The following is a 27734-nucleotide window of genomic DNA, read 5'->3' as shown; positions in this document are numbered from 1 at the left end:
TTTCTTTGGACCATCTATAGAACATGAATGAGAACATCTCTGACGCATGTTGTTTGTGCTGGCAGCTTGTTGGGGCTCTGCTCCAAACACCCACTTCCACTCTTTGTATCCTCGGTAGTCGTGATTCCTATTTGTCACGTAACAGTTTAAACTGGTGTGTTCTGAAACCACCACTGTTTCCTAGTGGAGCTGATAATTTGATTGAACTTAAGCCATTTTCTAAATGAACGATGAATTAAACAATAAGTACTTGTAGCTTTGCATCATTTAAAAAAAGTGTTTTTATATGAATAATGAAAAATTCTTGTTCATTTGATTCCCTGTTCCTTTTTCCTTGGTGCTCTTTCCTTTTCAGTGACTTTGCACAAGCACGCCACGTCCACGCTGAGATTCATTCTGAAGCATAAAGTCAAACCTAGAAATCACACTCTTTGCCTGGAAATGGCCACGGCGTGTATCTGCATGTCTACTTGTGTGTTCTGTAAGACTCCAGCCCCCCCCCCCCCTTGTTGCTGTCTTACTCACTTGTGGGACTTTTTGACCTCCGTGCCCCCGGAGCTTGAACCGCAGTCGTGAGCCTGGATGATGAAGGTGTATTCCTTCTGCAGCTCGCAGTCCACCAGGCCGCGGGCCCTCAGCTGGCCCTCGCCAGACGTACCGTTCAGCACCACTGCCTCGAACGGAGCCTCCAGCCCGTGGATGTTGAACGCACAGATTTCCCCTAGAGACCAGGCAGAAGGGAGGGAGGAAGAGGAGGAGGAGGAAGAGGAGTGAGCTCAGTGTTAATCGCGGTCAGTCAGGTGGAATACAGTTCAGTCTTAAAGAGGGACTCTTGTTGGCATATGATGTTGATACATGTGATCTTTGTGTACCCACACAGTCACTCTCTTAAAGGGCAATAAATGAGCTTCTAGTGACCACTTGGTGTTGGATAGGAGAAAAATGGGAAGAAAGATGTTTTTTTTTTCAGTGCAGCAAATTCAATTTCTTGTTTCTTGTTATATTTGTTCTATTCATTTTGTATTAAACAACAAATAATCACTTTAATTAACGCTTTTGTTTTCTTTTTAAATTCATAACAGTGAAATAATATATATTTTTGTATTCTTGATTTTTAGAAATTACATTTTTTCTTTCTCTTTTTTTCCAACAACGCTAAATCAATGTAATGTCGTGATTTCCTTGTAATCTACTTTGTTTGCTCCATTTAATGACCGTATCTTATTGTTATTCTAGAAGGGGGGGCTGGTTCCACGTAGACCGGTTCAGACGTTGATCCGAGACGTCCGTGCTCGCTATACTCCTGCATTCCAAATGCAAACGTGAACTTCAGTAACTTCTCTCTCTCCGATGTCCCCGGGCAGTCCTGGAGGTTAAACTCGCAACTTTAAGTTGCAAAGATCTATCAACTCTGGAATAGTGCGTAGTCAAGGGAAGCTGCAGAACAGAGTCTAGTCAGAAGTTTATGAATGCTATAGGAGAGCTGGGCCGGCATTAATGTGCAGCCTCAAGCATCTTATCTTCTTCTTTGGGGGTTTTTACGGCAGCTGGCGTTGCATAACTGCCACGATGTAAAAAGTATCTCGATCCTAATTCACTTAACGTGAATGTTTTATGTTCACACAACACATATATATATATATGTTGTACAGAAAACAAGAGACAAAATAACGTTGACTTTATCAGAAAACAATACGTTAACGTAACAAAGGCGTATAGGCTATGTATATACGTGTACAACCCGTGTAGGCTTTCACTGAGTTTCCCCACCTGTTGGGTAATTTCTACCAACAACAACTATGATACAAACAAAAAACAGCAGCAGAAACTGGAGGTTTATTAAAGATACATCATATTCCCGGCAATGCGCCCTCTCTTATCTAATCGCTCTCGTGAACATGTAGACGTCTCCGTGGCCAGAAGACAACATACAGCGCAAGTTACATGAGTCTGAAATAAAACTATGACGTCCCCCTTGTGGGGAGATACAAAGGAAGAAAAAACCCATTTAAATCCAGAATGAGCAGCCGACAAGAGCAAAACAAAGGAGCCAAGAGGCGGCTGACATTTGATTAGCAGGCTGTCTAAAGAAGTGGTCCATTTGTGGAGTTGGTGAGGGAAGTTGTTTCTTTCTTCTTTTGTCCTTTTTTTTTTTCTTTCTTGGGGACTCGACATCCCCAAACGCTCAGGAACGATTTCAGGAAATCACTTAACGCGACCGGCTCACACTCTGACCCGTGACAGCTAATTGCACTGATATCACTTAAACTAACAGCGAAGACCAAATTGGATTCCCGAGCAGCTTTGTGTGCGCGTTGCTCCTGGCAAGTTCTGATAAGAGCAACTTTATTTTCCACCGAGCTTCCCCCTTTCTCTCCCCTTTTCATCCGGTTTCTGTCATAATCCCCGTCCACTTCACCTCACCCTTCCTGTTGGGGCAGGGGCTCTGGAGAAACAATTTGCCCCCGGAGGAGCTACAGGCAGAATGATAAAGAAAGAGCGGAAGAAATGGGAAATAAGAGAATAGGGAGGGGGGGGGGGGGGGGGGGGGGTTCGACACTGCCTGCATACTGTAAAGACTCCCCTCTCTGTGTTGCCTTAACAATGACTTATCAGGGTTAAATGGGCCCCCAACAATATGGAGAAGCGTGGCTTTGCCGGGGAGAGAGAAATCATAAAAATGGCATTGAACAAACGGTGTGCGACGGGGGAGTGACAGGAGATGCAACAGTCTTGACGTGCTTGCCTCTCTTCAACGGCGCACCACCGCCCAGAACAGGCAAATGGAAAATCCATCACCGGTGGAGCGAGAAATAAATCCAATATGCACGGGCAAAGCGCAGGGGGCCTCCCCATCAGGGCGAATATGCTGCGGATGTGCTGATGGCGCACGCCCCGCAGCTGAGGCCGGGGTGGCCCGACGTGCTCCTCGCGATTTAATTGTAGCTGCTGGGGGAGCCGCCGGGGGGACGAGTCAAGGTGACCTGCTGGAGGAGGACCTCCCTCTTTTCTCAGACTTAAATGAACACCCCCACACACACACACACTACTGTTTTCTTCTTTTCATACATCCGCCCATCACTTCGCCTCAGGCTTTGATAAGTGTTCAGCCACCTGCAGAGCGCATGGGGGGCCCGGCGGCAGCTGGGGAGCAGATGTTGGGCGGCTGGCACTTGGCAGAGGCTGAGAGCTCCCAAATGCTAATTGCGACGCTAAACTGTTAGCTAAATATGTGTCTCCGTGTCACATTAGGCGTTTAGGAGGTAGATTTATGGCCAGAAGGAACTCTTCTTTAAAACTAATGGATGCAAACTAATGGATGTGGATGCCACAGTGCTATTTCATTATTAGTTTATTTGCTGGTTTATCATCACTCTTTGGCTATTTGGCATACTAAATCATTTTTTTAAGTCTGAAACATTGTTAATCGCCGTGTGCTGTACGCACTTACCCAGTAAAACTTTGGTGCCACTTGACTTTTTAGACCCCCTCCATTGTCATTCTTTCCTCTACCTTGTTCGCTGCCGCCGTGGTTTCTAACTTGCCCCATGGGCGCCATTTGCATTTAATCAAGTGTAAATATGAATGTCTATCTATTAGTCAGTGGGGGATGTGTGCTCAGGACTCGCGCTGTCGTCCTGTTGGTGTCAGAAGTCGCGCCGGCGCTCAACACCTCGAGGGGAATCTGGCACCGGTCCACACGAGACTATCTTTGAGGACACAGAGCTCATTATCAGTAAAGGCAGAGATGCTTTACTGGCAATGGTGGCCTGTGTTTTGCAGAGCTGGAGGACGGTGACAGAGTATCAAGGGGAAGGGGGGGGAAGGGGGGGGGGAGGGCACCGCGCCTCGGGGGCCCCAAGTTACTATCAAAGCTGACAGAGCAGCGTCGATGAGCTGCCTGCATCCTAATAAACACAGGAGCTCCTTTTTTGCTGAAAAAAAAAGAGGGGCGGTCTCGTACATAAGTGCACGGAAATGCGCGGCAGCTGTTTTTTACTTGAGCAGAGGTATCGGGCGGGAAACAGACGCACCGCTCAGAGCAAGAGGAGGAAGAGAAAGATATGAGGGGAGATGAAAGGAGGAGCTGGGAAAGGATGGGAACACGGCCACACCGCCTCAGGGCAGCGCCGATCTCCACTACTGGAGAGTGACCAAAGCACAGGCATGAATACACACGCACGCGTTTACTCAAACTGTGCCAGTTCGGCAGCTCTAATCAGTGCTGACAAGCCTTTCATCCTCCTACTGTTGGAACACACACACACACACACACACACAGCAGAGACAGCAAGTAAATCAGATTACTGGATATCACACTGTTGCTGAACACATTCTGGACCAGGCATCGGTTCGCTGGCACCGTGACGCGTTTGCACCCACGTTAGTGCAATATTTTGGCTCGCCGTCATTAGTAAATCCACCCTGTTTGCACAAGAGTGGCCGTCTACTCTGCGGTGTACACAGTTGTCATGATTTCAGCTGCTTTTCCAATTTGGATTTGGCAGGAAATTATCTCTTGTATTAGTCACCCGCGTAACCCGCTAATTCTCCCTCTCATTTTAGTCGCAAAAATACACGAGCGCACATCCACAAGCACTCTGGGAGACATGTATAAACACTGACACACACACACACACACACACACACACACACACAGCAACCGTTCTCTCAGCTGCTGTGCAGAGATAGACCGTCAGCCTCATAGCTCTGCAGAGGGCCGGGAATTGAAAATGCTGTAATTATGCTCTTCATGAAATTAGCCAGCCGAGGAAAAAAAAAATAACACAATTGAGAAGCCGTCCATTCCGGAGATAAGGATTAACACTAATCAAGCCCACATGACTGGAAACTATAGGAGTGGTGTTTGTGTACAGTGTGTGTGGATGAGTGGGAGTCGGATGGGGGATTTTTAATTAAAGGCACGCTTTCTCAACAGGAGCTTAAAGAGGGAAGGTGTGGGGGGGGGATGATTTACTCGACCTCGCGGTTGCCACCCCTCGTCTCCTCACTCTTAATTACATTAAAGGCCTCCTCTCACGGAGTTAATGACATTCTGCTGTCTTCTAACAGCGAGAACACCGACCCTCTGTGCGAGCGCAGGAGAGCGGCGTCAGAGTGAAGGGTGGAGGACTCAGGCTGTCCATCAGGGTCTCACGTCGAGGCAGCAATAGGCGGGCAATAGCTCTGCGGGCCTCTAAATTTGGGACCCCCCTGGAAACAGCTTACGAGGGCCTGAAAACAGTTCCTTGCAAGTTCACGGGCCCCTGTCAGGGTCTGGATGCCTTACAATCACTCTGGGTTTTCTTTTTCCCCGATTTGGTGCCCCATGGCTGGGCTCCTTTTTGTTTTTGTCCGTTTCCTTTCTATGGCCAGTTTGACAATTTGTTCAACAAGCTAAATACGTTTCTGTCCTTGCAGTAACAGCATGAACAATCACGTTTTCTATGTAGAAACTGTGATCAAGTGTGACATAATGTAACTCAGAACATGGACATACACTGTAAACGCTTGTTCTTAATGGGGTACTTAGGATACATAAACAAAATAATAGTCATAATATGTTTATAATGTATAAATATAAATAAAATAAATAAGTATTTTCTATACAAAAATCAGTTTCTTTCCTCTTGATCTACACTACCGTTCAAAAGTTTGGGGTCACCCAGACAATTTCGTGGCAACTTTCAGTTTCTTCGCAATTTCTCTCATGGAATAGCTTCATTTCTAAGAACAAGAATAGACGGCGAGTTTCACATGAAAGTTCTCTTTTTCTGGCCATGTTGAGAGTATAATCGAACCCACAAATGTGATGCTCCAGATACTCAACTAGCTCAAAGGAAGGCCAGTTTTATAGCTTCTCTCACCAGCAGAACTGTTTTCAAGGGTTTTCTAATCATCAGTTAGTCTTCTAAGGCGATTAGAACACTGGAATGATAGTTGCTGGAAATGGGCCTCTATACACCTATGTAGATATTTCATTAAAAAACAGACGTTTCCACCTAGAATAGTCATTAACCACATTAACAATGTATAGAGTGTATTTCTGATTAATTTAATGTTATCTTCATTGAAAGAAACAGTGCTTTTCTTTGAGAAATAAGGACATTTCTAAGTGACCCCAAACTTTTGAACGGTAGTGTATCTCTTGATCTCTCTGTATGTATTGATGTATACATAAAGTCACGGGCAGGGTGACTAGCTGACCCTGCCCGTCGTATAGAACCACACTTGACAGCGATCATAAAGTGAGTGTCTGATGCAGAGAAGCTCCCCCGGCAGCAGCTGTGCTTCTAAATCTCCTCTGCGGGCATTTTCGCTGGACGGCAGCGTCCCGGGTCCTGGAAACATCGATGCTATTTTGTCTTAGCAGCTTGAAAGGCCCGTTAGCTCATGCCAAACTGTGTGCGAGGCCGTACACCCACCTCCCCCCTATGTATACGTCAATAAAGTTAATCACAAACCCCAGCGGGCGACGTGTCAATTACCACAGCCGAGACTCGGAGCAGAGCCAAAAAAACGCTGCTGTGCAAACGTCAAACCGTCAATGAGAAACTGGCATCCAATGCAACACCAGCGAGAACATTTCAGTGAACACGAGCGCCTCAATTTAATCAGCTGGCTACTTGATGGTCGACTCAAAAACAACTCCCTCAAGCTTTTCAGCCAGTGACGGCTGTTGTTAATTTCAGAACATGGAGGACAAGGCTTGCACTTTAAACTGTATGAAGTCATTATTACAAAATTATGTTTTTGGGGTGAATTATGTTAATTTTCTTTCTTTTTTGTCCCAGCTTCTGAAGCCCTCTTTGTAGAGTCGTTGTAACTCGCTGTGAGAGATTTTTATGTAATTTCTAATGCTATAAGGCCACATTGTTGTCGTCTGTCACCACTGAAAAGTCCACTGTGCACAATGGCGGGATTTAGGCCATTGACAGTAAGTCTAAGCCTGGATTACACATTTCCCCCATTCATTATTCGGCATGTTGAAGTTGTATTACATTTAGATTATGCACAGTTATATACTTCCAGTCCGAGGGTGATAATTCACTCGGTTAGCGTCTGAGTTATTACCAAAAATCGACACGCTTTGACTTCCGAATAATGACGGGCAAAGAACGAGACCGAGAGGTTTTAACAAAAACACAGTCCAGGCAATCACATTAAACACAGTGAGAAATCAATAGTTTCTATTTTCCAATTCTGTTCATGGAAATGGCCCCAGGGGAGAGCATGTGTCCTTGTCTGAGCAAGGCCAGTTAGAGTTCAATGTGTTCAAATATCCGTATCAGAGTTTATGACCCCCATTAATGCCCCTGAGGACGTTCTCTGCACAGCCGAGCTACACAATGAAACACAGCCCATCGCCTCGCTGACACTCTCTTTGACCATGGACGAGGTTTATTAGATCTAAGGTCAACAAAGCAGAACAAATCTAACGGCAACCACATGATTGAATATACAGAGTAGGTTTGATTTAGAGCCGCGTTCTCTCCATTGAAGAAATACAGCAGAGTCCATGTTCCTTTCATTAATGGAATATAAAAAAATGAAGGCCCGTAACTCTGTGAACGTAACTACGTTATATAATCCGGTGAAAGAAAGCTCAAGCACGGATTATGAGAAGCTTGTTAAAGACGATCTCGAACTAAACAGATTCCTGTGGCATAGAAACCATCTAGGCCTACTGAAGCATCTTAAAGGAATACCTCACCCACACAATTACCATTTGTATAACAATTGCTCACCAACCTGTGTTACCTGGAATTCTTGAGGAAATGAGACAAATCGGGAAACAGGGGAACACATTGTGCGCATAGGATTGTGTGTGCAGTCGGATACACACATGTATCCTTGAATGTCCTCTGATTGAAGGACTCAGTCCTTGAAGGAATTCAAAGGGTCCTCGACATCGGAACAGTTCCTCGGCGAGATTCTGCGTTCTTGAAATTCGGCCGTTGGAACACCGTCTGCTTCAGTATTTCTGTCACTATTGTTATCAGTTACTGCTGTATGGGAATCACGTTTTTTTTTCATGTTCCCGATAAGATGTCATCTTCCATTGTAAAGGCAGTGAGGGTAGCTGGATATTTTTTTTCAAATGAAACAGGACTCCATCACATGGTTTCAAAGGTTCATGTTAAAAGCATGATAAGCTGAATAAGATCTCAACCAGAGAATGGCATCGTAATGAGTCCCTTTATTTGAAAAGGATCCCCGAGGTGAAAGCTCTCAAACTCTTTTGAATTCTTTCCACAAGTCATCATCACTTACAGCCCTCCACAGAGCCCTGCTGGAAAATGTAAAAGTCACAGTTCCAGATATCAGTGATGAAACAATTACCCCCCCACTCCACATGGTGTAGCGCCACGCTGCCCCAAACACAGGCTGAAGTCCTGCCTTTGAGCTATCGATCACCTCATCGCATGCCGGCGGGCTCCGGCAGCCAGGGGCCCAGCTGTTCGCCATCATCACCACTGAGCTCGCCCTCCAACCACACAAACGGATATGGCTCCCCTCAGCCTTGTTTGGCCTGCTCATGATTCAACAAAAAAAAAAAAAATAAATCCTGGACGGAGGCCAAACGCCGAGGCTTTGTCCGGTGCATTCATTCCAACGAGAACCGAGTCATGTGCTCAAAGCGGAGTCAAAGACAGAGTTTTGATGGGATTCTTTTTTTTGTAAATGCCACAGAAAACGAGTTTAGAGGAAAATGCCTCACAATACGTTCACAGGGTCATTTTAGAAGCATCGTGTCCCCACTGACTAAAGCACAAAATGTATTCTAATCTTGTTTACGCTCTATTAGGGGATTTGAGAGGGAAACAAGATCAAAATGTTGCTGTTGCCTCCACACAGCAGCATCTCTCTGGTGCATTTTATATGCAAATTGCTATCTGTTACATCACCCTGTTTAAAAGCTCATGCAGCCACAGCGTCTATGAACCTATCCTTTCTGGTGGAGTGTGCGGTAATGAGTGCATTAGGCTGATGGCGCAGTGAGAGTGCGGGGACTGGTGAGCTCCCTCCGGAGCGGCTGCTGACAAGACTGTGAAAGGAGATGGCCTCAGGTGACACTTCCTTCAGGCGGGAAGACGGGTGGAGAAAATCGAGGATAGGCGGGGGGGGGGGGGAGGAGTGAATACAGTGACGCCAGGCGTGTACAGTTCATCTGAGAACAGCCGCAGAGAAAATATTGTTCCTGTGTCTGTGGGACGTCCCTGGAGAGGACTCGCGGAAGATTATTCCGTACTTATTCCTGGGAGAACTACAAACGGAGAAACATTGCAATCGTGGCGGTTGGATGAAAGCGGGAGACCGATGTGATGGATTATATATTCGGATGGCAGCTACAGCACATAGAGATGATTTCTGCCTTCTGTGCACTGCCCCCCCCCCCCCCCCCCCCCCCCCCCCCCCCCCCCCCCCCCCCCTTCAAAGTTCTGTTTTATTACATCAGCGTTTTGAGCCCATTTGGCTTCTCGCCAGGTACGGAGGAATTAAACAGACTCGGGCGTGTGTTCATTGGATGAGTAGTCTCAGTCCCGCTCATGGCTGTGGCTACAATCAGAGGGTCAGTGAGAGAAAAACAACACAGTAGTTTCAGCAAATTCCCCAAAAAAACAGCATTTGCTTAAGTTCGAGTGTCAGATCAGAAAACTCTTCTATGTGATGATTTGGAGGGATCAGAACACACCTGACTCAGAATAATGTCACACATACTCTGAATGCTCACACTCATACTCACGCTTGGTAAATACGTGCATCCTTTAGACCCCACTACCCCAAATCTGTAGCGGCTTTTAAGATCCAAGATCACCCGGAAGACGTTATCCGGGTTATTTTGTCTTTGACTTTAGAGTCTCTCCTCAGAGCCGTTATACAACTCTTCTCTCAAGTTGAGTAGTACCTCTCATAACAAGAAAAATGATCCTTATTTGTCAAATCTGTGGTGTGGCCCTTTGATAGGACAGTGCATTACATTTAAAGTTACCCTGTATTTCATCCTGGAAAGCTTCAGCTATAAATTGAACTTCTTCAATAATGGTTCTTTCTTTAAAAGGCTGTGCGGTTCCCAAAAGAACCCACTAAAGAACCATTTTATTTATATCGTATGGTTCTACTTGTTCGTCATGTGGTTCTTTGGTATATTAAAGGGTTCTTAATTCATGTTTGAGTTGTGGGGGATGGTATAAATTATCCCAAAGAAATTAAAAAGGTTCTTTAAAGAACTAGAAATGGTGCGTCGAAGAACCATTTTTCCCGGATCTTTTAAGTTCTCTTTGAAGTTCCTGAAACGTTTTTTTTAAGAAAATGGCTCTTTAATAAAGAACCTTGGTTTGAAAGGTTCTTTGTGGAACCAGTAACAGTTCTTCCATGGCATCACTTTAAAGAACCATTTTCGGTTCCAGATGGCACAAAATATAAAGCTCATCTAGTACATTCTTATTTTTAAAAAGCATTGAAGTAACTGACATAAAATACTGACATATTTCCCCAAACAAAACCTAAAAATGCTTAGAAGCTAAATGTTCTGCAGAATCTCATTGGAGAGAAGTTTGCATCGGGGCAAGTCGAGAAAAATGACACAACTATTTTGTTTTTTTTCACCCAGGTCTTCTGGCACCAGTGGGCCACCATCGCTCACTGATGCTGCTCAAATTGGGTCAGGGACCTAGGAGTGTGAAGGTAGGGCAGCCTCTGCCAAAAATATTTATGTGTGTGTGTGTGTGTGTGTGTGTGTGTGTGTGTGTGTGTGTGTTGTAACAAATGAGGAGGAAAGATTATGGGAGCAACAATACACGTCACAAAAATGCCCCATAGACTTGATTTCTTGCTGTCGACACCTGTTTGTCTGTAGCCGAGTGTGAATGTGTGTATGTGTGTGTTTGTGTGTGTGTGTGTGTTGTGGAGAGAGGGAGGGAGGAGGTTAGAAGCATTGATGACAGCGAGGCTGATTTGGCCTCTTGCTGTTCCTACACCTGTCTCCTCTCCTGTACGCGCGCGTGTGTGTGTGTGTGTGTGTGTGTGTGAGAGAGTGTGTGTCCCTGCGCTCTCTATTCTCAGTGTGTGTGTCGCCGTCGCAGCCTTCCACCCCTGAAAACCTGCACCGAATGAAGAAATAAAAACCACCCAGTGATTGGCTGGAGGACGGCTCTATCCCTCCCATCATTTATTCCTCTCATTCGCTCTCTTCATTTATTCCCGTCATTCACCCGCCGCCATTTCTCAAATTTGGCTTCTTATTAAGTGTCTGTCATCTGTGGCATTTGTCCACGGCGCCGCGCGTCTCTCCGTTCCTTCATTTGCCCTTCACACCGTTTCCTTCTCTTATCCATTTCACCTTGCTGCTGCAGAAAGAAATGTCCCCGGATATCGACTCTGAAATTGTATTTCTATCCTTTATTCAACCAGGTATGTTAACAAGCGACACATTCATTGTTGGTGGCTGGAATAGAGTATTTATGGGATGCATCAATCCGGCTTTTTCATTCCTGATACTCATTCTGATATTTTGGCTTTTGGTGTGAGATGATACCGGGTACTGATCTGAGACCAGTTTAATCAATAAGCTAGAACAGAACGTTGCTCTCCGAACATAATGTAACAAACAAATACATGAATATAAATATAGTGAATTGTTATTTATAATTAACTTACGAAAGCATACACCAGCAACTTGGTAAAAAAATCTTTTTTTTTAAATGTAGGGGAAAATTGGTCCAACCTTAAACTAAGTTTAACTAACTAAAGACTATTTTCATTATTAATTAATCTGCTGTTTATTTTTTCCATCAGTCATCGATGTCCATCCCATCATCAGCGATCCATCCACCCATCCCCGTCTTTAAGATATTCAGTTTACTATGATATAAAACAGAGAAAAACAGGAAATCTCCATATTTGAGTGGCTGAAAACAGCATTTTTTAAAATATTTTTGCATGAAGAATGACTTCAATGCTTAATGGACTATAAGAAAAATAACTGCCGATTGTTTTTCTAACTAATCAATGAGTCGACTAATCGTTGCAGTAATAAAATGTCTATAAACGTAGAATTGAATTGAATAGATCGGTCCCATTAGCGACAATATCTGACATCATTACCGGTGCATCGCTTACAGAAACCCACGAGCCGACCGCTTCTCCCTCCTCATTTCCTTTTCAATAAACACTAAATGTAGACATTGCTAAGACGCTGATGGGAAAGTGTGTAACACTCCTCGTCATCTTATCACCTCACTAACTGCAGCACGTTGTGAAAAATGGTGTTTCTCCGTTATTTCTAATATCCGCTCCGAACCGTTTTCCAATGTACCGTCGACTATAAATGAAGACTTGTTGGACGTGAATTCCTGCACGTTGATGTACATCAAAGCTCGCTGTGTTCTCGCTGCCGTTTCCACTTCAATCCCAAATGAGTCATCTGTCTCTATCTCGCCTTCCTGCGTCCTCTCTCCTTATCCTTGGCAGTAGAACCACGCTGGGGTCTTTCAGCGACGGCCCACGGGAGGAAGTGGAAGTCAGACTGTACTCTCCCGCCGTTCAAAGCACAGCGAGTGATTAAACCTGGCAACACAAAGGGAGCCTGTCCCCCCTTCACAGCTTTGAACTGATTTGTGATTAAAACGCCTTCCCCTCGACAGATCCGGTGTCACACGTTGCGCCGTGTCACGTCTCATGCTGCCGCTCCTCTTTCACAGGAAGGTGAAGGCGCGTTTAAGACGGGGAAAGTTGCTTAGCTTGCACGCAAAATATCTGTTTCTATATTCCAACAACACGGGTACAATTAGTCTAAATGAATCATTTCACTATTGAGGTTAGTCCCTGCACAGCCTAATGTTGACTAATGCAGCACTGACAGAATCACTAATATAGTAAGTGGGTCTGGGCTTTGGAATTCATTTGGTAAGCAGTTTTTCTTTGGCTGCTCATTTCTTTACGGACATCGAACCAATCAAGCCTCATTTATGAAGTGGTCCATCCTGGGTTAAAGCAAAAATAATCTATTGGATTTGGACCTGACATACTAAATCATGATAACATTTGAATTTGAATTCCGTTACTTGACATCTACAATATGATCAGGCCTTGTTACGGCTTGTAATGTTATTTAATTCTGTCGTGTTATAATTACCAATAAAAGCAGCCGCTTTTAACCTTTTCAGCCTTTACTGCGCTGTTAAGTCTTTACAATACAGGGATGTGCTCGTGGGACTCGTTTTATTCCCACAATGCAACGTTATCTCAAATTGGCTTGGGATGTGACCTTCACATATTGCAAAATTACACCGATTACACGGGTCCTGGATGAGAGAGGGACCGATGGGCCACATGCAACCACAGATGATTACAGAATACAGATCATTTCTATCATAAAGGCTTCAGGAATGTTCCTTTAAAATAACCCGATTACTGTCATTAAACGAGGCATTTTAACAACCACCCGTGAACAAGAAAGCGAGGAAGGGCCAGACCACAGCAGGTCGATAGTCTTACTGTTATAGACCGTTTCACTGCAGCACTACGCTATTGACAAGCCAACCACAGGCGATGGCGAGCAACCACTACAACCGCTATGTTTGTATACTTTGTCTTTTGGACTCTCTGCAGAATTTATACTGCACCACACATTTGGTGGTTTTTTTTTCTGAGTTGAAACATCCGGGGGCGAGACAAATACCACAAAGACCGTCCGTCACAAACATGTATGTTTAGGACACAAGTGCTGAACAACAACAACAACAACAACAATGGAAGATACATGAATACACAAAGACCAGCTGCTCCGTCCTCTCTCCCCAAGTGCTTCAGCCTTCCCTTCATCCACAGCAAGTGCTCTACCTCGTGCCGATATTTTTACTTCTGGGGATATTTCGTATCGTAGCAACCCGAGGCAACCGAAGCATCTCAGCTGGAACGAAATTGACCTTCTGTGTTCTGCATCTAACAACAAACAAGTTCATAATTAGTTTTACAACTGTCGCCTTTTTTCATTTAGAGTGAATACATGACGAGTTAATGAACTGTCTGTCCGTTCAAACTTTTACTGAAGCGAGTTGGGAGAGAGCAAAAAACATCTGTTGCTCGGAGAGAAGCCTGCAGCGCCGTTCTTTGCTCTTCTGTCGATAGAAGATTTACTCTCCAGTTCTGATAGAACCGATGCTACTGCAGCATCTAACCCCTCTGTGTCGGCTCACACACACACACACCGAAGCTGCGGCCGTGGCTGCCGGGCAGCTCCTCGCAGGGCGTTGATTGGTTCGTGTTCCGGCTTGCCGCTCAAAAAACGCATCGCATGAAGCCTGACGAGATGAATGATATGTGGTCCTGTGGTCTCGTGACATTGCTAGAATCCAGCTGCTACGCCAGGTAAGTATGCAGCATAACCTCAGCCCAGTATTCTAACATTCATATCGGATGCTTACAAAACTCAACATTTACATCAAATGCTCACATTCAATGCATGTGCAATGCGAGAAGAACAGATACGGTGGAAAGTAGTCATTTAAAAAAACGCCTGGACGATTCGAGTCAGCTGGTGATTCATTATTTGATAATTACTTGTGAAAGTTCAATAGTAGGTCATCTCTGTGTATTTATGCACAGATCTACTGCACAAAGTCAGTGCATTAACGGGCTTATTTGTATGTTTCATCTCCAGTCAGGAAAATCATTTAATCGAAAACTGAAAAGGCAATTTCCAAGGATTTCATGAGAACCAAGCGGCGACATTTACCGTGTGATTCATACACTGACTTTCCTCTCTGATTGAAGCTAACGCGCAGGTCGAGATGATATGATGGCAAAGCAAAGACAAAATTGTTTCATTTTGTGTCGAAGGTGAAAAGAACATTGAGAGAAAACAGGTAAAAGACAGACAGGTCCAAAAGCTAACGCGGGTTAATTGAGAGCAAGAAGAAGACGTATGGGGTTGACATTAAATAATGTCTTTCTGGTAACCACTCACATTTCTCCCAGTTTGAAGAAAAAGAAAGGCCTTGCCAGCGAGGTGGAATGCATTATCAAGTCTGATGCAGCTTCAATAAGGATGTTATTAACAATAGCAAAGCAAGGCTCGATCTTTCTCTTTGACGGTGTCGTACAGTATCAGAGGCTAATCAATATTTGTGCAGGAGACACACATATTCTTCTCCTCCAGTCATCCGGAGCTCGTCGCTCTGCTTTCCATTTAAAAAATCTCAATCCAACATCCTTCTGCCCGTCCGTCCGTCTCAGCCGGCTCCGTTCACCTGGGGGCACCACTGCCAGCGAGCTAATTAGCTTTAGCACTTTTACAACCCTTACATTATCTTTACTGCAGCTTCTCGGTGCGCCACATTAAGTGCAGAAGAGACGCTGTCAGCTGTTCTGGAAACAGCCATGGCTTCCGTATTGCTGGGCCCCAGGGTCAGAGCCACTCAGTGTCACTACAGACAGAGATCATGTCAAATAAAGCATCGTTCAATGACATCAAGTTAAGCGCTAATTGCCCATTTAAGGCCACAGTCACTGCTGACTGTCCGACATCTACCAATTATATGGCATATTTGAAGACGTTTTATCAATTTTGATGGTTGGTTTTCTATTTCACAATTGATTTCAAGCTGCCGTGTGGAGGTTTCTTATTTAAAAAAAAAATAATTGTGTGTATCTTTGAGGAACGAGTGTATTTCCTCACTCGTAAAAACATTTGCAAAGTTTTAATCCTGCGTTGTTTACCTCCGTATTTGTGAGTAATTCTTCTTCTTCTGCCTTTGTTGGCTTGCGTTGCTGCGTTTCTTTCTTGGACTATCTGATTTAAATAAATCCAGTAATTCCATCAATCAAACCCCTAAAATCTGTGAAGAATCTCTCATGTAACCTGCGACACTGAGCCCTGGAACCACCGCGCCCACACAACTGTGAGCCGGGTGTTGTGTTGCTCTTTCTAATTTGAATATTTGTAATTATGTATCCTGATATGAGTTCACACTCAGTTATCAGAAATCAGTTATAAACATGCAAAGTCTCTGCTGAGACTTTAAATAGTCATTAATATGATGGTGGTACAACTCAAATATATTAAAACGATAAATACCGTATATGTTAAATAACTTTGGGAACTGTGAAATGGTGATTTTCTTTTCGTAAAGTAAATATCGTAGCAATAAAATAAGAAAAAAGCAATATAAAGCACTCCTATTCCAGTGCCTGAAGATATTTTTCTTGAATGCATTCACTTCTGTGAGCTCAGATAAAGACAGCAGAGGTCGTGTCATGACGGCTGTGATTGCTTCCTCTTGCAGGTGGTCGGCCACAAAAACAGACAAAATAAAAACACAACTTATTCCCTGAGAACTCAAATGTGTGGCCCACTAAAGAGGCAACACATCCCATAATTCCATTAGAGTGTGTTACACTGAATTAATATTGATAACTGAAGTTTGAACATTGGTTCATTAGAGTTCGTCATGAGGCTCTCTAAACTATTCATGACGACCACAGCCCCCGTGTCAAGAGGAGATAAATAATGCATTATTCCCGGCCTGCAGCAGATGATAGACAGTGGATGAAGCCTCGGCTGCATGCTTGTTGGATGATCTTTTGATGCCCGATCAATATTGAAAAAGATAATGAGAAATGCTTCGTGCATGTCAATGCATCTTCACAGCCGCTGTGTTGTCATATTTACAGGCTTGAAATCCATCTTTTGTTCTTTCTTTCTTTTGGGACGAGATAATATAATCACAGCAATGTAAATTATGGGCCAGTCTGCACAAAATGTCACCCTCAGTGATTTTCAATCATGTTCCTCTGAGGGTATATTATCACACCAGCAAATGTGGGTGTTGTTCTCCCCCCATCAGTGTGTGTGTGTGTTTTCACTCCAGCTTCTACATTGCATTGCATTTCTCTGTCACATTCAGCGTGAGCCGGCTGAGCAAATTGATACTGCGCAGTACTGTAAGTCCGCTGTCACGGTGATGAGAGCAGCACAAAGACGCCGGCGGCGCGGTAAATGTCAGCATGTCAGCGAGGAGCGACACGGAACATCCGAGCTTGGCCCTCGCGGGGCCCCGTCCGCCTCGACCCAGCACACACACGTGACAAGGTCAAACTCATAGAGGCGAGAATAATCCCACCTCGTGTGCTGAATAACACACACACACACACACACACGCACACACACACACGAAGAACAAGACAGTGTTGAAACATGGGATTCAAAATATTAGAATTCCTGAACTTCAGTTTCCCAGGTTGAACATTTGTTGTGTGTGTGTGTGTGTGTGTGTGTGTGTGTGTGTGTAGTTCTGCATGTGAGCACATCTACTTGGAGGAGTTTTCTTTTCATTCCCTTCACTCCGCCTTTCCCTCAGACATTTACGCAGAGGGTGAAAGAGTGTTTGTCAGTGACGCAAGGCATTCTGGGAATGCGTCCACACAGTTTCGGGCAGACAGGCGTCGCACACTTGCACCGACACACACGCTCACACTTTCAAGTGGCAGAATCTGGGGGTTTGTTTGTTTGGATAGGTATTGACTGGGGCTTCTCTCCGCTTGTTAAGACGACGCAGTGTGTTGCTGTGTTTAGTCAGCACTCCTTCTCACACCATTCTGAATATACGGCATGCTCGGGACATTACATCCAACCTGCATCCTCAGCTTTTCAGTTTTGAAAGCCAAGCAATTGTTTTTACGATTATTTACACATTTTAGGAGCTAGGAGGCTGCAAAAAACAGATAAAAGACGTTTTTAAAATAAATAAACCAACAGCATATTGATTAATAGTCTCTCTTGAGTGCACAATAAAAATAAAAAAAACAAGAATCATGATTTATTTTTTATTATTTGAGATATTTTCACTTTCATCAAAACAACCCAAAACCAGTTTGATTGATATATTCTCTGGATTTCACAAAAAACAAATGAGGAAAATAAATAAAAACAGAGACATCTGGTTTCTGCAGCTAGAGGCATGGCTCCAGGGATGGATCGCCTTGAAATCTGGTTGAAATATCTTTGGTGCCCAGAGGAGGAATAATTATAACTTTGGTGATCCCACGACTTTACATTTAGCGCCAAAGGCTGGTGAGAGTTTTCTCATATCCAGTGAAATATCACAACACGTATTGAATGGATTGGCACACGTTTTAATGCATACATGAATGGTTCCTATGTTTCTCAATGGCTTTGGTGATCCAGTGACTTTCATCCATCATCATGTCATTTCTTGCGAGGATTTTTTGTGCAATTTGCTTTTTTTTTAGCTTTTTCTAATGACCAAATTCTTGCAAAACTAATACATTTCCCATCAGCCTCAGTTATATTTTGTGTTTAGAGCTTATTAGCTAGGAGTTTTTCTGCAGACTGCATGGGAAAATGTAGCTGCTAACATAATAGCGTATGCATGCGTGCATCACATAGTGCCGGCGTCTGTTGAGGAACAGTTTGTAACTTCCAGCTTCTGTAAAACGTCAAAACAAAATGAATCCACACGGGACCGAAATCACTGTTTCACTCTGATGCTGTCCTGAATAGAGGCACAATATTCAGAGAAAATGACGGGCCCTGTCCAGATGGTATTACTGCTAAATCCCATCCAGACTCATTTACATTTCCTAGTGTAAATTGAGTGACACCCCGGGGGGCTGTTTTAATCCAGGATCAGGATCAACGTCAAGTAGGCCTATTTCATCACTGTAATGTGAATCAGCTGATAGCTGTTGCAGTGGCTAAAGTAATTTGATTCTGTTATAGGAGAGATGACATATTCACTATATTGGAAACACAAACAATTGTACAATAAATCAATTAAAAAAGTTTTCCGCCCCAAGCGAAACGTCATGACTGAGTGAACCCATACTTTCACAACATTTGCCCAGCTTCATGACACAATGATGCACATTATGTCTCTGCCTCAGTCTGCGAACACACACACACACACACTTGTTACTATTCCCACAAGTTTCAGTGCTGTCGCCACCTTCACATTCCTGCTGTAGCCTCCCCACGGACTGTTCCCTGTGTTACAGCCTTGACACCACTCATGGAACATGATAACAGCTGTCTCTGCCTTGGTATAGGGAGGGTTAGAGGAGGAGGAGGAAGCCAAGGAATGGACTGTTTCATCCCCCAAAAGACAAACACACACACACACACACAAACACATACACTCACAAACACACACTTAGCAAGACAAGAGGTTAGGATTCAGCGGTGGGAAGTTTGGAGTGGGAAGCTGTCACAGTGTCTCCCTCGGGGGCGTGAACGAGACGATGTGAGCTTTTGAGCAGTGTTAGCAAAAGATGCTCAATGTTTTCTGTGCTAAGTGAGGTTAGACCCATGAAGATGCTCTGCTAGTAATAGTATATCAGGCTGGTACATCAATTCATTAATGATGACCTCGTTTCAGACGCCTCTGACGTGATGGATATGGTGCTGTTTGCTTCATGACGTATTTTATGGAGTAATTGATTCACGATGTCCGGAGCTAATATCACAGATTGGAATCGGACATGATTAAGTCACTTTTGGATGGATCTCTGTTCTGCAACATGACACTTCATCCTATCTCATTTCATTTGCTTGAGTGTGTGGGTGCCCCCCCCCCCCCCCCTCACTCAAATTGCAGTAGTTATCAGAAGTACGCACACAACAAGCATTACACACCTCCACTTATAGCCACAGGAGGTGAGTCACTCAGTGTACGACGCATCATCATGAATCAGAAGATTGTCAGAAAAGGGGTTTATTGTAGAACATGGTCACAAGCTGGGTTTCCATCAACTAGTTTATTACTATGCAAGGCTGTAATACGCCAGTAAACACAGCAGAGGAAATAGAGGTTGTGAATCGGAAAAAAACAAGTTGGCTTCTAATGATCTACGAGTGGTCTTTAGGAATTTGTTTCAATTGGTCAAGTTTTAATTGCATGTAAGCTCTTATTGGCCATGTTTCACTCTGTTCGAAGAGGAAGACAAGCACTTGCACGTGATGGGAATATCCGAGAAGATGCCAACAGCAGAAATAGCTGATATGTCACGCAAGTTAAATGTTCACTACGTCAGAACCTTTATCGGCAAAGGTGTTTCCACAATCCATTTAGTGCATCAACTCTTTTTCGACAAAGGCAAAAACCACCGGGCACGGACAGAGAGAGAGAGAGAGAGAGAGAGAGAGAGAGAGAGAGAGAGGCATGGATTAGACTGTAATCCACCTGCATCTCTCCCTCCCTCTCTCATTTGTTTGCACCTATCCTCTCTCAGTGTGCTCTTATTACATTAGAGCAGAGAAACACGGTGCCACAGGCTGACCTTCTAACTCGATTTCATTCCGCTGGATCAGACCAAATGATTTGTTTTGAGCCTGCGCTGCCCCGAGAGAGAAAACACATGATACTGCAGGAGCCCCTGTCGCAACGCTGCCATCATTCAGCACGGATTAAACAACCACACGTGACGGGAAACCGTCCGAGTGGGATACGCAGCGGAAACACAACAGGATGTTACCGTTATATAGATGTGGACAGTGATCTTTACTGCAAATCATTGTTTAAAAACGGTATGATGGAACATTTACTCACTTTACTGAGCTCTCACAAGGCTTTTCTTTTTTCAGTTTCCGCTCCATTTACAGTATTTACAGTATGGGACCATGTATTGGTAATTTCCGGATAAATTGGGATGTTCAAAATTACCTCTAAATTGCATGCGTAATTACACATTTCTGAACAATATTATTATGAAAAACAAACAACAATGACACACACCAAGAAGCTGATATTTCAGGATTATGTCGCTCCTCTTGTTTTTTGTTTTTTCTTATGTATATGTTGGTTATACTTGTACTTTCTTTTAGAACACCAGTTCCCATTATTCACTCTCTGATAAAAACAGGAAGTGCGATGTTTCCATGCAGTCAAAGGGCTTGCTTTTGGATTTCCATTTTGGACATTAGCCGCTTCCTCCAGTCTTTATGCTAAGGTAAGCGAACTGTCTCCTCGCTGTAGTTTCTATATTTCTGCACATTGGTTGAAATGAACGATGAATACAGAGTCACAGTTTAAAACAAAAAAAGCTTTGGTGATCCTCTCTTTCTGTTTCGTGCCACGGAGAAATCATGCCGATTCCCTCACAGTTCTGAGCCCATGAGGACGCTGCGGGGGCGGCACATCCTCCTGAGATTTGTATTACAGCAACAGTAAAAGGTATTGCAAAAGGCAGCTTTTGCGTCAACAAATAGTTTTTCCTTTAACCGTCTTTGTCATGCTGCACCTTCACAGCACATCTGAAGTATGACCTTCATTGCGTAACTTCCATCTATTTAATTAATCTGTTTACCTGCATTTTCATGATTTTAGAGGCCACATTGAAAGGGCAGTGGCTCCAGTGTAGACTTCACCGCTGTCAGCTCCTACATGCCTCACAAGGGTCAATAGAGTTCTGTGTTGAAGCTATACTGCACGCATATGAATCTAATCTACATTCAAACAGCAACGCTCTGTTTTGTCCTGTTTTTGTTGTTGCTTCACAGCCTTGTCAGCTACTATTGTGGATGCACTCTCTGCCTCACATTTCAAAAACCTCCCACTGCAGCTGTTGTCTCACTTTGATTTCATATGCGCCTTTAAAGTCCCTGAAACTCCGTATATTCTGGCGTTGAAACCCCCACCAACTCACATCGACAGGGACTCAAGTGTTTACTGCAGGAACAGCACTTCGACTGATCCAATGGGATCCTCCAAAGATCGCTCTACCAGCCAATCAATGTGTCTGCAATTTGTGTCGCTCTAATTAGAAACCATTGTTCTGAGCACCGACTCAGGCAGTTCATTCATCAATATGAAATTAAGCAGCAGCCACTTAGCATGGGATTACTATCATGAGTTAATTTGTATTGGAATCAATTCATTTGCGTCGTTCACTGCAATCATGCCCCGGGGCTGTACGTGGGAGTCCCTGGTTAGTGTCTGAGCCCACGAGGCCTGTCATATTTGAGCGAGAGAGCGAGAGAGTGAGAGAGAGAGAGAGTGAGAGAGAGAGAGAGAGAGACACACAAAGAGCAGAAGACAGAAAGAGAGCACAAACTGTGAAATTACTACCGATTTCTTCCCAAGGAAAAGTCGCTTATCGCAAATCAAACAGAGTAAATGAAAGAAGCGGTGCAAATCAAATCGCCTATCTTAACCACCTCGGCAATATCCAGCAGCTAATAAAACATCCCGACTCAGACCCCCAATTTCACATCTAGTGCGGCTCTGACACAGGCGGAGGCACTTCAAACTACAATGAGAGATGTCATTGTTCGCAAAGGTATTGTCACAAATGTATCATTAAGAAAGATGAGAGAGCTGTTGGATTCCCACGATTATCTCTGTCCCTGTCCCCAATCTTTGACACCTTCTCTCCCTTTATCTCTCTCTCTCTCACACACACACCGTCATGCATACTGTACACTTCTTAACACACACACACACACTCACACACACTCACACACACACACACACGTGTCCTTACATATAAATTCCTGCTCTCTTCCTCCCGGGAAGACAATGTAATGTAATTGCGTGCAGCAGAGGATTCCACGGTCATTTCCAACCCAAATGCCAACTTCAGTGTGGGAGCTGTTGGATTAAAGCAGCTTCAGATGTTACAAACAGCCAAAGGCGCAAGTTCACCCCCATGAACATCTGAGTGTCAACCACTCCATTTCCTGCATTTTGATGAATTTCAAGCGTTTTTTTTTTCAATCAATTTATTCTGGAAATGTCGGCAACACTTTCTATGCCATGTCTATAATGCATATTACTTATACCCATAAGGCATGATAATCTGCACATGAGCACGGATCATAGTTAAATTGCGATTGCTTTAAAACAATAATCATAGTGCCCTTTAACCATTTCATAATGACCTGTTAGGTTAAAGGTGTAGTGTGTAGGATTTGGCGACATCTACCGGTGATGATGCAGATTGCAAGCAACTGAAACTTCTACCCTGTTGCAACAGTGAAGGACAACTATGGCGGTTTGGTTTGTTTGTTCTGGGCTACTGTAGAAAGACCCGCTCCGTATGTAAATAAAAACGTCTCATTCTAAAGTAACAACACAATGGTTCACATAGTTATTATACATACGTATTAATATGATATTCCATTTCTGCCAATAACCCCCCCCTAAAGACTACAAACAGGTCCTTTAAGGATCAGAATACTTTCATAATTGCTGGTCACTTACTGAACAGCAATTATGCTTCATGCTTTTTGCAAGGATAATAGAATATCATAGTTGAAATACATTAAAATCTTTGTATATTACAATCACTCTTATAATGCATTATAATGTGATTATAAGTTACTCTAAGTTGTCATTTTTTGCTTTCGGTAAAGTGAAAAAAATATATTAATATAATAAACTTAATTTGTCGTTTCATTAAAGCATCAATTACCATTTTTGATTCATTATTTTATGTGAAACCTACCCCCGAGACCTACGGCTGTGGCAGCACAGAAATCCCAGTCAGGCACCTCACAGCGAGGAATTAAAACACATTTAAATTCACTTTAATGGAAGACAAAAAGAGCTGCATTCACAGACAGGGAGTGTAACCTCGGTACACAGTACGCTTGTCATACAGTTCGATGCACTGGCACGACCTTGACTCATTTTTATGACTCAGCTTTGCCTTAAAAGTTATCGAGCTGTAGTTTTGTGAAAAGCTACAGCCATTACTCAGTTGAGGCATTTCATTTGTGCTTGTGTAGTTCACGCAGTCAGTCGACATGAAAGGGTAGTATAGGAGGAAAAAGGGACCTTGATATCAGAGAGAGTTCTTCCTTGTTGAGGGCCAAGCTGGCTTATTTGCACTCGCTATAGACAACAATCATATATCACCGATGAATAGCGAGCCACACATAATAGCATAATAGCGAGTATAAAGGAACCATTCTGTTTGGCAGCAGGGTCAAGTTGTGAAAAGTTTTCTTTCACGCAGATCTAGATGACGTGCTGGCACGCCTGCTTGTTACCTCGCGAAGACGGGGAACATTTTCAAGTTAACTGTTAATGAACAGTACCACGTGGATAAGAAGCTGCAGTTTTACTGCTTTGTCTTTAACGTTTACCGTTAGCTCACTTGGTATTTTGCTTAGAAAGATTGCACACAGGAGACCCCCGCCTTACCCTCAATACCAGCAGCATACGTCAACCTGCTGCACACCGGTTAGACCTTTAGTGCAAAAGTGATAAATATTAGAAGGCTGACTCATAGATCAGTAGCGGATTTAATCAGAAAAATGAAATCAGCTGCAGGAGAATTCCAAAGGAGAACACATGCTGTATGCACAACATGAATTACAAAATGCTTTATTTTCATCTAAATCTACCAATCTGACACCTGGAGTGTGAATCTCTCATGGAAACACAGATTAGCGGAGCACTGGATGTACAGTACAGTCTGACAGGGTTACAGCGCTTATTAAACCAAGAATTAACAACCATTTAATATCTGGTAATAGAGGGGCAGCCACACTAAATCCCAGGGCAATGGTCACATCTGATCTCATTTATGATTAAGACCTCATCTTGCTTCTTCATTTAAATTTCCTCTCCAATTCATTGGGTTACAACTTTAGGTTACAACTTGGAACACATGCCCTCCCAATCAGCTTCCACGTTACATTCACTGTTTAATTAAAAGGTGCAAGATACGAGATTGGGAACATTTCTTTTTCCCTCTCAACGGCTCTCTACATGGCAGTTGTGAGCCACTAGTTCACAGCTAACAGCGCTAACTATGACACAACAAATTATGGTGAAAGTGCTGTCAGAGTTAACAGTGTCTACCTGAGGGGGAACTGGAGGGGGGGGGTTCCCCGCCTCAGTGACAAAGCTGACGGTCGTAGCGACGTCATCAGCTGTAGGTCTGTGGTTAATACAGGCTTCCGCTATTGTTGGTGTTCATTTGTGAAGATTATCTTGCTTTATAAAACTTGGAAGTATCATAAACTTGTGTTTGCAACAGAGCTTATTGTTCCACCAACTTGGGTTTGTTTGGCGCACCATCTGAAATCAGGCTCTTTGTAACTTGCTGGTGTTCTTTTAAAAAAAAATGAAATATCAACCTTCTACAGAGTGCCACTTTCTTTAGTTCCTATGGAGGTTTCTGACAGTGTATATAGCGACCAGAAGCCACCCCCTTGTGCAGCCCCTGCTAATGCTACAGTACAGCATCCGTGCAACTTCCATTTGCCCGTGACAGCCTGTGATTAACAACACATCCCTTGGACTGTATTCCTGGTATATAGGTGCTCACGTGGCAATTCCTTCTGAGGCTTTATGATGTGTCCTTCAAGTTTGGGAAAAAAAGACGACTAAAGGAGCTTTCAAAATGGGACAGGCCTTGTCAAGCCAGTAATGACATATTCGGTCCAGAACTGCAAACTTGGAAAGGATGCAGCCACTGAATTGGAACACAGCCTGACACAATACTGCATCATTGCTGCAAGGTGACGACTTCAACCTGTGGAGGCGGAAGTAAAAAGACGAGGCGTAGAAAGTTATAGACGGGGCATCCATTTACCTTTTAAACGCCATGCAAAGGATTTTCCAACCTAATCAATCTTAAGTCAAAGCCTTTCTTTTTTGACCTTCAGTTAAACCTTATATGTAACAAAGCCCCAACCTTACAATAACTTGTTTCAGCTTTTTTATAGGACTGTTATTGTCAAATCATGTTACATCACACACAATAGAGCACATAATCCTTTAGTTGTCAGAGAATGTAATGCTTAATTTTCCATGATGCGTAATCTGCTTTTCATGCTCATCCCTAAAATACTGTGAGACTATGTCGAAGGCAGAAAAAAAAATAAAACCCCTTTGTGCTTTATTCGGCGGGCTGTCAATCTATCAAGCCAAATTTGATTTCTATTACAAGGGGCAGGGAGCGCTAGATGGCCCTTGGACACGAGGCTTAGAGGACTGACAAATTGAGTCGCTAAATGCCGCCTTTGAGCAACGGTACGATTTTGTGATCGACAGTCCACTAAAGGCCTAAGTCACCCTGAGAACAGTGGCTTTGGTTCCCCCGCTGACAAGCTGCTATGAAAGGCAACAAAAGCCCTCTTAAAAGCCCTTCACACACACACACACACACACACACACACACACACACACACACACACACACACACACACACACAAAATCAAAAGCGCATCCCCTCATGAGCACAACGTTAGAGCCCTCAACATCTCGCTGCTTCAAATCCCGGTTGTGGTTTCCCGTTCGGCACCAATTCTCTCGCTCTCTTTTGCCTTCGCCAAGGTCTACTGCAACTCAGTCTTCGGAACAAAAACTGCTTTTATTTTGGAGTGTAGCAACACACTCAACGCGCGGAGGGGTCGTGACATCAATTTTTTTTTTATACTGTAAAAATAATGTCACTAATGTAATTATCACCATGTTTCCTTTCTCTCGTATCAAACTTCAGGCTTGAAACTTTCTTCTAAGCTCACTTTGAGCCCTTGATAAATCATATATATGCAAATGTAGTGTTGACTAAAACAGCACTTAGAAATAGCAGACCCATTGCTTTGAATGATAATTAAAATGACCAAATAAGCGTGGACTCATATGATTACACCCTAATGCTAATGTGCTTACATTCATTTTCCTTTTTATGTTGTTATTATTGCAGTTCTTTCGCCTTCTTGCGCCCGACTCGCCGGATTCAAAGCCTGTCATTGCTCACGCTGACGCCCCTCTATAATCGTGTCCCCAGATTCTAATTAGGCTACTATGGCGTCGCACGCAAATTTGTCTGAAGCTAAATGATGCTTTTCATCCAGAAAATTACACAAAATTCCTTACAGTGTTATTAGTGCTTCAGCACCACTCCCCAGGCGACCCCCTTTTCTTCTTTGCGTTATTGTTTTCATCCCGTCCCCGCGGCGCGTACACAGCGCTCCTCCAACTGTGACGGCTACCGTGCATAGCTGGTGGTTTCCCAATCTTTGCAGAAGGCGCCGTCTTCAAGCACGTCTACTTCAATCATCACAGATGAGGGTGAACTCGCACTAAACATCTTTGTGTTTTAGAGGGCAGTGTGTCCGTAAACAAGGGCGGCACAATTCCATACTTGCGTTCCACTGTGGTCCTCCTAAACCTGAAGATGTTACACACAAAACAGGAAGGACCTTTATTCAGTTCATGAAATGATGCTCAGAGTTTTTGTTGTCTTATCTTGATAGCCGGCAGGGGTCTGATTACTGATTTGAAAGAGGCTAATGCTCACCTCGTGGATGCCTTAATGTAATTAATGATCCTAATGATGCAGCTCTCTTCAATTCCTTTAAGCTCTACAGACACCTGGTCTGGTTTTTGCCTGCTATTGAGCTTACTGCTCGTATTTATCTGGTGATAATATGGTTTTATCATGAATGGATGCTGATACACCAGAATATGACGAGTGGATTGTCAGAACACAAATGCCTCAATTATTGTGTAAAATGAAAGGAACTTCCTTTTCGTTCTCAGTCTTATGTCTTACTTTGCCAGTGGTGGCCTGAAGAAAACAGAAGGTCACCAGTTCAATCCCAGAAATGGTAGAATAAATCTGGGTGTCGATGCATCCCACCTACTTCTTTATAAACACAGCAGAGAAGTAGGGGGCCCCCAACCAACCCGGTTAGTACGCAACTGAACTGGGCAGAGCAATGGCCCAACCCTGCAGGGGTCAATCAAGGAGCA

The 27734-nt window shown here is 43.7% G+C and overlaps 1 protein-coding gene across 1 annotated transcript in view; it reads right to left on the bottom strand.

Annotated features, from left to right (window-relative positions):
* The window catches only part of LOC306701636 (calsyntenin-2-like), a 211127-nt gene that overhangs the window by 80373 nt on the left and 103020 nt on the right, over positions 1-27734 (bottom strand). Inside the window, exon 3 of the mRNA XM_079166997.1 lies at positions 526-721. Coding sequence (XP_079023123.1) covers positions 526-721 — 196 coding nt within the window. The remainder of the gene's footprint in view (positions 1-525; positions 722-27734) is intronic.

The sequence above is a fragment of the Pholis gunnellus genome, assembly GCF_910591455.1.
Source record: "Pholis gunnellus genome assembly, chromosome: 9".
NCBI classification, from domain to species: domain Eukaryota; kingdom Metazoa; phylum Chordata; class Actinopteri; order Perciformes; family Pholidae; genus Pholis; species Pholis gunnellus.
This window is presented reverse-complemented; position numbering and strand designations above follow the sequence as displayed.